Source organism: Rhyacophila brunnea, unplaced genomic scaffold, assembly GCF_057557595.1.
Source record: "Rhyacophila brunnea isolate RB1 unplaced genomic scaffold, BYU_Rbru_1.0 scaffold_9, whole genome shotgun sequence".
Classification (NCBI taxonomy): Eukaryota; Metazoa; Arthropoda; class Insecta; order Trichoptera; family Rhyacophilidae; genus Rhyacophila; species Rhyacophila brunnea.
In genome coordinates, this window is record NW_028233361.1 from 16,208,878 (window position 1) to 16,225,657 (window position 16,780).

Consider the following 16,780-nt stretch of genomic DNA (forward strand, 5'->3'; position numbering starts at 1 on the left):
AATATATAAATTTTTGTTAGAGTAGTAGGTATGAGAATAAATTATTATCAAAACATAAGCAAAAAAAAATAATTCAAGTGTGTTAATAAGCCCAGCATGCTATTTTTTCCATTTTTAACATTCTATTTTGAAGTGCATCTAATTGAAATTTATTGAATGGAGACTTATTAGGTGACAGCTAACATAATGCAGTCCAACTGCGTCAATAGGTTCGCCACCCCTGATCTATTACAACTCGTAACAAAGTTATACTATCATTAAATAATAATTAACACACTATTATACCTTTGACAGGTTATATCAACAAACTTAGGAGTGAAATTAAAAAGTCACTTTTGAATAATCGTTCTCTGGAGTCGTGACCAAATCGGAACAATTCCTATTTGTTGGGTTCAATCATGTCGAAGATTACCGGGACATATGAAAATATCCGAATTAACCTTAAGCTTCCAAGAATAGCCGCGCGAGCGTGTCCTGTCTTGCGTTTGCATTACAACATAAATTTGTCGCCTTCCATGACGCTTTAAAAATGTCAGAATGAAAAGATTTTAGTGCCTTCCTTGTCTCGAAACGAAGCTGCATGAGGCTGATGTAGCAACCATGCACCTTGGTGCTTAAAGAAAGAGTTAAGAAAATAAAAGAACCTTGACTTGCTCTTCCGTCATTGTATCTTTAGTGACATGAAGTGTCATCACTGTACCCGTGTACTGAAACTTTTCTGGAGTCTGGAGGAGGGATTGGAATTATTTCGTCCTCCATATGACGCAGCAAACTTTTCAAACATCTCAAAGTTGGCCTTGGTTGATAAGTCGAAAGTGCAGAATAGGTTAAAGATATCTGACGATAATTAGCAAGAATCACCCTTATTCATTATATATCATTATAGTTGGTGGAGCAGCCGTCTCTAAGCCGTGAGTCAGAATTTGTGTATTTTTTGCGTCAAATACAAGGAATATTAGAAATTAACCACGAGCATTAGTGAATTGACGCAAGTGAAGTGCAAAATATGATCGACTTGGGTAAAGCACGTGAAAGAAAAAAAGGTTATAAATAATTACCCGTTATAATATTTTTTATCATATATGGAAACAGACTCACATAAGATATGTTTATATTAGTAAATATTGTATATTTTTTCCATGTTTAGAATGAAAAAATGTTGGATACAGTTCGCCTATAGATGTCACCGGTGTCGTCAGATAAAAAAATTCAAAATTCTCACTTGTGAGATCCTGTTATATTCTATCTAGATTATTCTAGAAGATAAAATATTTAGCTGTCATTTCATTTCCCATTAGCATACCGGATTGTTACCTAAAAATATAACAAGAATGATGTCTATTGACCCTACAACTAATCCTCGCTCTTGACATATAATTTATTCAAGAATTATTAGTATAAATACAACATAACCCTGAGGCTAATTATTCTTGTACTAGTTTTTTAAACACTGTGACAATTGAATGGAAAAAACCACACTGTACTGAAAAAAACTTTGGCAGTTTGCCTGCTTTCGAAGCCATGGACTGCATACTATCGTTTGCTATAATGTATTCGAGTTTATTAGGTACTAATCAATATGGTTTTATTATACCCGGTTCGGATTAGTTGAGTAGTTTAGTCGAGTGGCGAGTGATTTAGTAACCACTAAATGATTCAGTACCAACTGAAAAGTGTCCAATCACAGTACATTAGTGAGTGACGTGTCAAAATGAACAATTCACAAGATTTAGTAATGTAAAATTCGTTTTATTGAACATACATAATTTTAAAAACACTTCTGAAAAATATATAACAAATAGAAAAAATCTTTTTTTTGTAAAAATACGATAACCAGCAAGTTCGAACCTGATTCGAAGTGTTTTCAAATTGTGTAAGCTCAAAAAATAAATAAGTTAATAACTTCATTTATAATGGCCATATTAGAAGAATTTGAGGAAGAAATTCTACGACAACTAATGGACTTGACTAAAGATAATATCTTCAGACTTGTCTCGTGGGTTGTTTATTGTTTAGTGAGAGGTGGTGGGAGTCGCTACTTGACTGGAAAATTGGAACAAAATGGATTGACTCGACTAAATGATTTTACTAAATTACTCGACTAAATTTGTCTGCTGGTAGGTACACGTTTAGTTACTAAATCACTCGATACTCGACCAATTCGAACCGGCCTTAGTAACTCCATGATTACCAGTGATACATGACGTATATATGACATGTCAATCAGTGATAAGATAAAAAGAAAAAATAATTAAGAAAAAAAAGAGCGCTACATTTTTTAGAGAAAGGTGTTACCTCAACTATTGAACTGTCATAGACACAATGTCAATGTTTTTTCACCAACACTATGCTATGTTGTGTTTGAATGCAGACAGCGCCATCTTTAGATGAATAAAGCCTGAGCATATCTTTTTGCACAAGCAATGAGTGGTCCACTGTTCAGCTGTCAAAATCAGATCCCAGATTGCTTGACATATTGATTCGCCCTTTCTCATTTCAAATTGAATTATAAAAAATTCTCAAACCAAATATATTAATAAATTAAGTATAAAGAATATATATTCATGTTATTCATCAGCTGTCAAAGTCAGACTAGTCCTTGACACAAAAACCGGTGGTATTATCGATTTCCAAAAAATATGTAGCATTGATCTATGCATTACATTTGTAGAAGGTGTGTTAATGCTAGTGTATTATTTATCATGTAACTCATCTATCCAAATCAAACCATTCCCTGTGTGAACACGACAGACGCATCAGTATATAAGTACTCTATAGAACAATGACAGGTCATCCATAGACAACAACGGGAGAGGCGGAAAAAGTAGGACCAGTCGTTGTGAATGTATCGGCTTTCTACTTGAGTGGACAAGGATGCAGAGCATTGACCAAATATGATGAAGTAAAACGGTTGTGAAACCTCATGGGGATGTGACCAAAATCAACATTGGATTGTAGAGCCAACAATGATTATTGCTACATTATTATGCGATTCGTCTTAGTGCAGTAGGTGGTTAAAATACGCCGAGCTATTTAACTTAGTAATCCATTGTTTTATTATGTTCAGAATTAATTGTACCCATTAAAATTCAATGCTACCATGTTATACATGTTATTGTTTGGAATGAGAAATTCAAGGGCATACGAGTGCATCGTCTCAAAAGTTGCTTAAATTATGGTAATATAATTTATTATATCACTTATTTTATATAACATTAAGACTGTATAAGAACTGGCAGAACACACTAACTGGAGAATACTAGTTTTGAGTAATTTGACTTTGAAGTTGTTAAAATGTTTGAAATGGTCTATCATGTGAGTTTATTAAGTAATCGGAAGAAGGATGACTTTAAAATAAAGACTGTTTATGTATTAAGAAGGTTTCCAGACGCTAAAGTTTTAAATAAGGAACATTTTGGTATAACTAACTCAATGTATCATTTTTTCGAATTAGTGTCTTCTGCCAGAACAGTGACGAAAATACATAAATATTATTATTTTAAAAAAATGTTTATTTTTGATCAATAAAATACGATTTTAGTTTGATTTACATTATAATTAGAGTAAATTTGTAGTGATTAATAATAATTACCATTTTCTCAAAGGTATGCTTGACTTACCTTTTTCTTAAATATTTTTTTTAAAAACCCATAAAATTAGCACATCGGTGTTATGTTTCATAGTTTTAACGTAATGGATGCTTGGGTTTCCACTGAATGTACTTCTTTCTTCTTTCCTCGACATTTCGGGCACGTTGCAGACGCTATTATCAAAAGATATGTGTTATGATGAATAGTGTAGTGTAGATGTATGCATTCAAATTTATAATTTTTTTTTTACATACAGTGAACATTACAATTTATAAATCTAACACGTTCACAACATGACATTTAAAAACAAAGAAATAGTTATATTAAGCAGTGTAAAGAAGAAATAAATATGTGCAGTATCACAAAAACAGTATGAAAAGTAAAGTAAAAGGTACAAAAATTATAAAAAAACATAAATTATAAAGCAATTCAATCGCTCTTAGAATGGCAAATGGAATCCGATTGGCTAAGACCAAACGTTGCTCAGAGTAATGTGTCAAATAGATTCAAATTCAAATTAAAATTTATTTATTTTACATATAATGAACATAACAAATTATAAATTTAAAGCGTTCACGACATGACATAAAATAATTGTTAACAATTAAAAAAAAATACAGAGAAATGTGAGTTAATTATAGAATAAGTAATAAAATAAGAAAAGAAATAAAATAAAATAACAAAAATAAAAGTAGATGGAAGCACACGAAGTGAACTTTGATAGACCCTATCTTAAAAACTTATAAAACAACGTCTACCTAAATTCACCCTCACGTAAGTGGAATATATCAATACCCGAAGCGATTTCATCAAACATGGTTATTTCCCTCCCAAATGGCATTACTAATGGCAGGTAAGTTCTGCATCTTGGGAGAACAAACTACGGATGCCCTCGATTCCTAAGGTAATTATCAGAGACACACAAGTCAACACCACCAAGAATGGCAGAGTTCACATTTACGCCGCTTATAAGTCTGAAAAAAGATGCCGGATCAAATATTGGATTTGCTGACAGTGCCGGAAGCGATGACATTTTTAACCGTAACCCATCATACCTATTGATATTTTCAGGGTTTCTGTGGATTTCTATGGCATCCTATACCAATTGATAGTTTTGACAGAAAACTAGGAATTGCCAAAATTGCCAGGGGCGTTGATCGAAAAGAAGTGATGCAATATTCTTGATGTAAATACAATCCACGATAGCGACCCTAACAATAATCACATTTAGCCTGCCTAATTACTGCTGCGCACTACAAGACATTGTATCTCTAAAAATGAGATACGCTTTTTACCATAAGGGTCCGATTTGTTCTTCTATAGTAGTTAATCCTTTTTCTTTTTTCGATGACGCTACAGCTCAACTCGAGTTATGACCTTTTCTACCACTTTCTACCAGTCATCGACATCGACGAAGATCTCTTGCGTCGCACTTCACTCCCTTTTCCCAGCGCATTTATAGCTTCCCATCTAGCCTTCTTTTTCCTGGTTCCCAACAAGGATATGAACTTCACAGGTCAGTTTCAGACGTTTAATGAATGTGGAGACATTCGAATACTAGTTACTTGACATTGGATTTTGTCAATAAATTTTAATTAATTAGGAATGTATGTGGATACCTCAGAGTAATAATATAAAGAAAGTCGGTAATGTTCGGCAAAATGAAGCCGTGTTTCTTGCGTATAACGCACAGTAGAACCTCAATTTTATTATTATAAACTTAATATTATGAAACGTTATACCATCATGTTGCTTCTCAGTACGGCTAACAAATTTAAACATAACATAGTTAACCATATTTTCTACTAAATTAAAACTAAAAATAATTACCACTAAGATTATATTTAACACAAAAACAATAAATTTCAGCAGCACGTGCTCGCAGTTTTTAAATGACTGTGGTTATTCAAATCAATATTTACCCGCGACGTGTACAAAAAATATTTAATTCAGCTGTAGACATTCTATCTTACTCTAACGCATATTTCGGAGATACAAGCGTGCCGAATGCTTTCTCATTCGCACTTATGGTTCGTTTTTGTTGTGGATACCTATTCCTATTTCTATCAGTACCTACATGAAGGTCTGTCATGTAAAATGACCTGCACCGCGATTTCCTAACTCTCGTCTCGTGTGGCACCAGACGAGATGACGTAATTGTGACGTCACGCTCGAGGCATGCCGACCGCGCACAGAATAACCATAGAAAATTTTATTATGATACACCTATATGTGTATGGTGACAATGAATAGCGCCGCTGTCTGACCACTCGCTATTTTCTCGAATGCTATTATCACTCCGGTAGTACGTCATAATGATGTCATATGACGTCATCTCGACCGGGAAGCTTGCACTCGCAAGTTCTAACATAGAGCCCCTGTGTGATCATTTGACATTATAATATGTACCTACCTTTAGTGTGTCCTTACATGACAATTAATAGGGTATTTGTATTGTCATGGTAAGTGTTTATCTGAGGATGACTCAAGTTGTACATACATACTGTTATGTTATGATGACCTTCATATTATGATGGTGTACACTTTCTTGGCAACAGTGATATAATATAATATTGGCTAAAATGTTAATGGAAAGTTAATGTTAGTGGAAAAAAACGCCCAGCCTTATAGCCGTGGATCTCAAGTTTGAATCATGTAACTTAATTGATGCACATGTTATTTTTTTCAATATGTGTCTTAATCTAGAGTACTTATTGAGCCAATCGTTTGTATGAATGGCTAACAAATATAAAAAAAAGCATGCTACACACTTAGTTTATTTTTTTCATTAATAAAATATATATATGAGGCCCAATGACAGTAGTGTAGTGAAACAGTAGTATAAGTGAAATGCGTGTTAGCGATATCAAGACTAGCACTCGAGTGAGTTAAATGAATGTTGCTATAGTAAGTTAAACGCTTTCACGATAAAAAAAACCATAAGATTGTAATTAATATCGTATCTGAATGCTCTGCCAGTGAGCCATTTTCAAGATTGGCACTGACAGGGGTCGACGATTAGATATTGTTGTCACTGACTGTTACCTGAGAATTATTTGATTCAAGCCCAGTCAGCAGCTTACCCCTTGCCAGACGGGCCGCTCCATGATAATTCTCTAATTTATATTAACTGTATTGTCAGTCTTGATGTCTAGAATAAAAATGTTTCTCCAACCAAGTTCTTGTTTATTAGATTCGCCTCCCGTCGTCCTTAACACAACCAGTGAGGTCCCTAGACAAAATACCGCCCCATTTTATACAGTATTTTTATCATCCTTTCATGACTCCAGTATCTAATAAATCTCTTGTACGGATACATTACTAACAAAATATATAGGTACCTACTTTTAGATATAAGCGTCGGCCTATAGTGTCGTGGGTCCCAGGTTCGAATCCTGGGTCTGGCAAATACACGTATTGTTTTTCAATTTGTGTATGAGTCAGAGTAATGACCTAATAGGTTGAGCAAGTGGCTGAAATCCATTTTCCGTAAAAACAAAAATCTGTTAATACAAAACCTCCACTCTGTGGAGGCCCATAATATGATCTTATTAGGATCGGACATGGTAGGAAACATGTATACTTACCCAAATCATCAGAGTCTGAGGTTCTATGTGGTTCGTATTTTACACACATTTGGTTTGTACCATAGAAATACACAGATATTATTATTTCCACACAATTTTTACTAAGTATGCTATTACTGTAGGCATGTAAACAAAATAAATTTAGCTACCTATGTCTATAATACCTAATGATTCTCCTTGATTTGCCGCCCCCAAGCGACGCTCAATCTGCCTACCCCCACGGGACGTCACTGAACACGACATATATACATTTGCCTATTATCTTTCCAGGTGTATCTGGAGTCATGGTGCACACGCTTCTACTATGGACCGTTAGTCTGGAATGGCTTCAAACATCACAATTCTTCTATGGTCTCTTCATCGCCACCGAAGTTGCATATTACACTTATATATTTGCAAAGGTATGAAGTGAATGTGTTCCATCGTATGAAATTAATCATAGTAATCAAAATCATAATATCATGTCATTATGCCCAACATACATTATGTTTTTTCTTCTACCTGGTGCAACATCCTGTGCCTTTTCTAGCCATTGATATACCTACTTCTAGATGAGGAGTTCCCATACAAGTGTCATTTTAAAAATGTACCACAAAAGAAGATATTACGAATATCATCTTGCAATATTTTCTTGTAGGTATAATGCGTTAAGACCGTTAACATGGATTCCCGAATTTCAACCGTATTGCACTGGCTGTAAAACTAAATTTTCGTTCTTGGAATAGTGACCCTAAGGGTTTCTGCAACCCAAAGCTTGCAAGCTACCAAAAATTCATGTCTGAGCGGACAGAGCAAGTCGTCATGCGCTTACTATTAGTTAGAGTACCTAAGATGCAAGCTAGATCGGGCTTACTCATAATTATTGCCAGGTCTTTTCGAGACAAATATTAAGTGAGCTTATATCGAGTTAAGTCCGCTGATGTTAAAACAGTAAGTTTTAACACTGGCCGAGTCGCTAAAAATCGGGCGTCATTTTAAGAAGCATATTATGATTCATCCAGTAGTAGGTATATCAATGTTTCTAGCATCCACTTATAGCCGCAGGGTGAGGTGTTCGGGTCAGGATCAAAAAAATCAAATTACTTAAGTGAATAGAATATTATCTCTTTCTTTACTTAGTCAAGACTTCACGACTGCGGATCGTGACCCTGATGATTGAATTTGGTTGTCGAACAGCCTTTCAATGGGTTAACCCACTCTTCTCGACATTCTACGAAACGCAAAGTTTGTAATAGTAAAAGACCCATGGCACTCGTGAATTGGTGCAATTATGACGCTGCATGTCTAAAAGACCAGACAGCGCAGATGACATAAACGGACACTAGCAATTCTAATAATTATAACTTACTGCCCGTAGTTATAGCTGCAGGCCAGATGTTCAAAGGAAGACTCTAAGTGTGGAGTGTCTGGCTACGGAGAATATACCCGAAAAATTGCGGGGGTACACTTGATTTTCCCTCCACCACCCGCCACGTTTCCATACACGTTATGCAGGCGTATACTGTGGCGTAAAGAACGTTAGGCGCTCTTCAAAGTTGTGCCGAAAGTGTCCCAGGAGCAACTTTCCAAGACCTTGGTCGGCATGCACTAGAGTGTGCGTGATTCCTACTTGAGAAAAGATCGCCGTAACATGCCATAAACTTTTTGAAGGCTGAGAAATTTTCCCTCGTATACCAAGTCGCAATGACGCACGACTGGTCCAACTGAAAGTCAGATCGACTTGAGAAGGTCTTCCCTTTCAACCGACATGGGGACACTCCCAGAGGATATGATCAGCCACACCATTTCTCTCCAGCACCCTAGGTCAGGGGTCGGCAAACCCGCTTCTCGCGAGCCACATGCGGCTCTTTGGGTATTGGCGTGCGGCTCTTTGCCAAATTCCCAATTCACAATTTTTACAAAAACTTTTGCAAAAATTCCCAATTTTTATTTTTTATCATTGATTTGTACACTATACTATTTATACACTTATTTGTTATATCATTTATAATTACATTATCGCTAGACTAATTTTTCCTCCGTGATGTTTGATGCAAAAAGGTATGATTGTTGTTGTTTTAAATCCGCCCATTGCAAAAGTCGACAAATTAAATTTTTCTATATTTGATATTGACACGAGCACTTTTGAAATACAATTAAGCAATTATACAAGCAAAGAGTTATGGAGATCCAAATTTCTAGGTCTTGCCACCAAAATTAAAGATTTGGAGAGAGAAAAATGCAATTTAATTTCACAACACAAGTGGACCGCTCTAAAAGATTTACATAAGGTAGATACTACGATTTTTAATACATGGAATAGCTTTTCTAACTCATATTCGAGCCTACATAATATGTATGTGAACAATCATTTTCAAACATGAACAATATAAATAGCATTTAGAGAAGCCAAATATCCGATGAGAATTTGCAGTCGCGCCTGAAATTAAAAACTACATGTTATATACCAAACGTACATAAACTCTCCAAAGAAATGCAAGGAAGGTCATTGTTCACATTAGTTTTAAGGAATGCGTGTAATTCATATTCTGTAAAAATTATATTTATACTTTCAACAATAAAAACATATATGTACGTTAGTTTTATTCGGGATGTAATTAATTCATTTAAATAAATCATATTTGACTAAAAATATACGCATGGCTCTCGAATTTTTTTTAACCGTTGTACCACTCATATTTGGCTCCTTTGGTCCAAAAGTTTGCCGACCCCTGCCCTAGGTCATTAAATTCAACTCTATCCCTCTCAATCCAAGACTTACACAATATTCTCACACCATATTCTACAACCAACAACCCCACTATTGTAGTATTTAGGTACTAATATTAATTAATCCTCATTAAATTCTTGCTGGAAAGACATTGTTTTTATTTGAATTAATTCTCATTTCGATTAGAACATGTATCTTTTAATGGCAGTGATTAATGTTATCGTCAAGTGATGAAACATTTCAAAACATTGTGTTTTCATAAGTGCAAATCTAGAAATTATCACTGCAAACAATAGCACTTCAAATACTGAACGGAATTAGCTCTTAAGGTGCCTGAACTCTTAATGGCCCTCATTTTTCGTCTTCGTAATTAATTTTATTACTTCTGACTTATCTTTTTATACTAGGTAATGTAAAAAGTGTCACATATTCTACTGCGATATGAAATTATCGAAATTAAGAATACAACATGCAACACAACAAAAAAATAATATTAACCTTAAAAAACAACACAATAAAACTAATTACTTATAATGTATTTTTTTTCAAAGAGCGCCAAATCATTTCATTTTGCTAAATGACATTAGCTATGTATACATATTTTGTTCACTTCATCTTCCACTTCGCTTCAATTTTGTAATTCTGATTTTAACACTGAGTAGTTTTGCGCACGTTTTAAATCATGGGTGGCCAATCCGCGGCCCGCAGGCTGTCAACTTGTGGTCCGTGGAGCAGTGAGAAAATAAAAATAATATCAAATGCTGCCGCTAGATGTGCTAATTTCGCATATTGGCTCGAGATTTTAAAAAGCACCATGTACTTTTTGCTGCATTTGCAACGCCATTCTCCGTAGACGTGAATTTATTACCGGGACATTTACAAATGGAACAATGTGAAATATGTTGCGGTGAACAGTTAACGGCCCACATGCTCAGCGTAGGTCAAAATTGAGTTTTTATTGTATTTTTAAACCATGATCCTGGACATTCCTTAAACGTTGTAGATAATCTATTTATATAATTTTGAAGCCTTATTATCCTTTTTATTTATTTTAAACATTTAATGACTGCATAAAGTATTTTTATTACATACAATAGTATTCTTTTAAACCTCTCGCTCTAATGTTTTAGAAAATAGTCATATTTCGGTACATAAATGTGCAGTGGTGTTAAGATTTTTTCAATTTAATAATTTTTAAACGCATTTATATAACCATTAGTATAATTTATTACGAGATAATTTTAGTAAAATATTCACGATAAAAAATTATATTGATAATCTCTGTGATCCCAAATTTGACAAGAATTAGGCATTATATTATTCAAAAAATCGGCAAGATTAACACGTTTGAAGATAATTTTAAAGGTATTCATTATAAGCTATGTCTTTGATCATTCAAATGTGATAAACATCCTACGAATAATGATTGCTTTATAATAATTATTGATCTAAGAATAAGGTAGTGTTTTTTTGAAATACGGCATTCCCCAGTGGTTAAGCTACAACATACGGCCGTAGCCATAAATTAACAAACTATAATCGAAGTAGGGAGTAAAATGATATTGACGCGCGTGTTTAAACATGTACCGTTTAAAAAAAAATAAAAAAAAATCGGTTAGGTACATGTTCAAACACGCGCATTAACATAATTTTACTTCCTACTTTAATAATAGTTTGTCAATTTATGGCTACAGCCGTATGTTGTAGCTTAACCACTGGGGAATGACAAAAGAAATGGCGTATTTCAAAAAACACTACCTTATTCTTATGTCAATAATTATTATAAAGCAATCATTATTCGTAGAATGTTTATCACACTTGAATGGCCAAAGACATAGCTTATAATAAATATCTTTAGAATTATCTTTAAATGTGTTAATCTTGCCGATTTTTTAAATAATAAAATGCCTAATTCTGGTCAAATTTGGGATCACAGAGATTTTCAATATAATTTTTTATCGTGAATATTTTACTAAAATTATCTCGTCATAAATTATACTAATGGTTTTATAAATGCGTTTCATCATCATAAGCCGGAGTCAATCCACTGCTGGATGAAGGCCTCCCCAAGCTTTCTCATGCTCCTTCCTGATGCAACAATTGAGTCTACAAGGTTCATATTGAACTTACGAAGATCTTCTCGTATGTTTTTACGTAGAGTTTTGCACAGCGTGGAGTATTCGAGATCATTTGCAACTTGTTGCTTGCTTTTTGTACTCTTACGCAGCTTCATAAGATCCAACGTTTCCTTTGAAAGTTTGCTTACTCGTTCAACCACATCAGCAACTGTCTCTTCCGAAGATTCTATAATGATGTTTGTTACTGCCTCGGTGTTTTGTAGGGAGATGGGGTCATTTTCAGCTTGGAAAGCCGCTAGCCTGTTCTCCAGCTCTTGTTGGAATTCGACTCTGCTTCTCAAGCCTCTGCGGACTCTGGGCTTCTGCATCAGTTTGGATCTCTCACGTTTGATGTTAAATCGTACTTTACACTTTACCATTCGGTGGTCGCTGCCAGTATTAAATTTGTTAATGACTGTGCAGTCTAGAAAAATATCCTTCTTGTCGGTGAGGATGTAGTCGATTTCGCTGGTTCGTTTTGCTGGGCTTCGCCATTCCATTTTCGAGAAGGCTTCTTTTTGAAGAATGAGTTCATGATGTAGAGATTGTGGTTTTCCGCAAACTCCACTAACATGTCTCCTCGGCCATCCCTGGTGCCATGTCCGAAGTGCTCGACCGCTACATCATCCTGGTGTTGAGATCCGATTCGTGCATTAAAGTCTCCCATGATTATAGCGAAGTGACATTTCCGTTTATTTTTCAACGTAGTAATTTCTTTATATAGCTCTTCCACTTTTTCATCAGGTGAGTTTTGAGTGGGCGCATAAACTTGCAAAAGCAGAATCTGGTATCTTTTGCTGAGCTGAAGTGTTAAACTTGCTACTCTATCTGAGGAGAAATCAAATTCAACTATGCGATCTTTCCAGAGTCTGTGGATTAAAAATCCGACACCGCTTGTGCGTCCGGTCTTAGTCCCATTATAAAAGAGTACATGTCCGCTGTGGAGATTGACGATATCGTCTCCTTGTCGTCTTACCTCGCTGAGCCCGACAACATCCCAATGGATTTTTTCGAGTTCTTCTTCGAGCTCTAGAAGTTTGGCGTTGCTGGATAATGTTCTCGTGTTGTAGGTGGCAATGGTCATCGGTAGGCAGCCGTTACCGTCTTTCCGGGGATTCTTAGCACCCTCTGCCTTCCCTTGCTGATTGCTGCTGTGATCAGTGTCAGGTTGGCCTCCGGAGAATGAGGGCCGAGATTTTTGTTTATGTTCCATGGGGGTATTTGGACATAACACACCACGCTGTCCAAACGGGTTGGTGTGTGGTTTTCTGTCTGGGTTTTCCTTCCCGTAGCCAAGGGGTCTCTCGTTTTAAGGCGCCAGAGTTTCGCCTTTCACCCTTCTCTATTAGCTACAGATGAGTTATACTGTCACAAGACACCACATCTGCATTGCCCAGGGGACGCCGCGTGGAGGCTAGAGATAGGATTTGTTGGCCATCTGTAGAGTAGCGTCTCAACACTTTATAGAAATGTACCTATTGGCATTAGTGCATTTCATTGAGGCCCTAGCCAACCATTTGCCCCCTAATGCGTGTAAAAATAAATAAATGTAAAAAATCTTAACACCACTGCACGTACCGATGCTTCATGTACCGAAATATGACTATATTCTTAAACATTAGAGCGAGAGGTTTAAAAGAATACTATTTTATGTAATAAAAATACTTTATGCAGCCATCAAATGTATAAAATATATATAAAGGATAATAAGGCTTCAAAATTATATAAATATATTATCTACAATGTTTAAGGAATGTCCAGGATCATGGTTTGAAAATGCAATAAAAGCTCCATTTTGACCTACGCCGAGCATGTCCCCCCTTAAAGGAGATATTCCATCAGGTTGGTTTGGAAGAGTTTTACAAAACATATTTGGACAAGGAGAAATATCCTGCATTTTATAAACATGCTATAATGATGACTTCGCTATTATTTGGAAACACTTACACGTGTGAACAGCTTTTTAGTCGGATGAAGCATATCAAATCCCGACTGAGAACTTGAATCACTGATGTGCATTTGGAAAACTGTTTGCGTGTAGGGACAACCTCACTCGATATATTGATGCACTTAGTTCTGCCACACAAAATCAAACTTCTCACTAAAATTTATTATTTTTATATTATTTTGTTTATTTTTTATTGTTTAAAAAAGACTAATCTAATAAATATGTGTGGATCTCATTTTTGTGTTATTTTATTAATATATAATACATGTTTATTTTTTGTTTTGTATAATAAAAAAAATCGGTTGTGCGGCCCGGTAGGAAATCTCATTTTTGGTTGGCAACCCATGCTTTAGATTGAATGTGTGAAACACACTCAACTATTGTCTACACTTGTACGTCATATAGTTTTCAATTTTCCACGGGAAGCTATAGAATATTTTTCATTTTAAATTTTTCAAAATTATAGCTCCTGTACATGTGTATGGATTTCTGACAGCAATAGTGCGTATTTTAAGCTATCATGATAATAACTGTTACGAACGAGACGCGATGTTGTCATTTTATGGTACTGTTTTGTACTATTTGACAGGTAGTGAAAATCGGTCAACCTTAAAATTCGTTCGTAGTTCGTTTTTTTTGCCGGCAGGTTCGACACTATCGTTCTACTGCGCTATCGTTTTACTGTTACAGTAAATCCACGCACGTGTAAACGGGGTATTATAGTATTTTAGGCTTATACATTGTTCACACAATCATTTGGTTGGCAATATTGACATGATGTTGAACAGAAATCCAATGTTACGTGCGATGGCACTTTCATTGCGAAAAATAGCCATTTTAAAACTGGTTTGAGGCAGCCCTACGCATGCCCTGCGATGCGTTCCTCTAGCGAAATAAAAAATGCGTGAATGTAGATAATATAGAATATAGATTATTATTACCTAAGATCAAAAAGATAACGTGTTTGTTTTGTTGCCAGTAAATACGAACCTTTTAAGAAAGAGGAGTGAAAATATTGCATTTTCTCACCAAGTTTTATTTCTTAAGTAAATTTTACTGATTGAGCTTGATTGGGATGGGCACATGAGATGTGAACCAAGCTGAGTAGTTGGGATTTGGGGAAATTCCATTTGCATTCCAAAAAAGTTTTATTAAACATAAGTACATAATTTTGAAAACACAGAAAATAATATATTATAACCAATAGAAAAAATCTTTTTGAAAACGATCGAAATTGAACCTGTAGGTATCTCTCGGGTGTATCGCACCCACACACATATACCACTGTGCTAATGGAGCCATACTTAATTGTGACAAATTTTAACTAATGGCTTTTAATATTCACTGAAGCGCTTTCCAAATTGAGCTACTATTGGCGATCGGCTTTTGTATTTTAAATCAAAGTAGGTATTACTTTAATTACTAACTGACGTCACGGATCACTCCAAGATTTTTTGTTGTAACTTGCCTACTTGAACTTACTAATAATTTTTAATTAACTATTTTTTTTTATTCAACGAATAATTCACAAGATTTAAGAATGTAACATTCTAATTATTGAAGACACCGCAGTTTTTTCACATTTAAAAATAAAAGATTTTTTCTATTGGTCATATATTTTCTCAGAAGTGTTTTCAAAATTATGTGTGTTCAATAATTAGAATAATTACATTCTTAAATTTTGTGAATTATTCGTTGAATAAAAAAATAGTTAATTAAGGTTTTATTAGTTGCCATTGTGTCTGACTAGCTCATAATAATGATTGTCAGTTTGTATAAATTATGCAAAATACACATAATAATTTGTACGCTTGGATGTATTTGGAAAATTAAAATTCGGTTGCTATTTTTTTTATGATAGGGAGCTTAAAAATTAATCAGTTCGTCGGGGCTCGACGTTATTAAATAGGTACCACACTGATAATAATTATAAATGATTATTGACATTTCATCAGGTAGATGAAGAGCATTACGAGAAGGTGTCAAGTTGGACGAGGGCTGCCGCCTTAATCGGAAGGTTCCTTTCTGGGGTCAGCTCTCAATTGATCATCTCTTTTAAGTTAATGAATTTTCGGAGTCTGAACTACATCAGTTTCGTCAGTAAGTAAATTATTTATCTATATATCTTAAATTAAAAGTTTCCAAAGTGTGCACCTTAGGCAACTCTAAGCAATCTTATTGCAATATCCTGATATTCCTGATGTGCAGTCACAATGTTTGATTCGTATGTGTCGCTGGATATTTTTTTCAGGCAATAATAACAATATTTCTACGCATAAAAATACTTGCTGTTTACATACTAATAGATATTGTCACCTCAATACTACAACTAAATAACTCTGATTTGGTCATCGTTGGGAAAATGAAATTTAAACTTTACTTGATTATCATAAACACTATAATTATTATTTAAAATAAAAACGGAAAATCGTGCTTGCCAAATTGAGAATGAATAAAAAATAATGTTCAAGTGTATAAAGAAATATTGTAGATACTTGTATCATTTTATTTATATAATGCATTTATGGTTTTAAAGTTCTCTAATATTTTCAAACATAAAATTAAGACTGTTCCCATTAACTTCTGACTTCTGTCGAATAAGATCTTCTTGTCAACGTGATAAAATTTTGAACTAATAAGCCCCTCCTGTTTTTAACCGCACTACGACTGCAACGACTTCCAGTTATCGACGAGTTGTCCACGTGTTAAAACTGTGAACTAACAAGCCCCTCCTATTTAGTTATTCGCACTTCGACTCAGCGACTTCCGGTTATTGCCTAGATCTTCTTGTCGGACAGTAGTTTTCTCATTTTGTAGAGAAGGAAATG

The 16,780-nt window shown here is 34.8% G+C and overlaps 1 protein-coding gene across 1 annotated transcript in view; it reads left to right on the top strand.

Annotated features, from left to right (window-relative positions):
* LOC147063342 (thiamine transporter 2-like) overlaps positions 1–16,780 on the top strand; it is a 45,056-nt gene that overhangs the window by 13,444 nt on the left and 14,832 nt on the right. The window contains exons 2-3 of the mRNA XM_085959393.1: positions 7,448–7,578; positions 15,908–16,052. Of these exons, the coding sequence (XP_085815519.1) occupies positions 7,448–7,578; positions 15,908–16,052 (276 nt within the window). The remainder of the gene's footprint in view (positions 1–7,447; positions 7,579–15,907; positions 16,053–16,780) is intronic.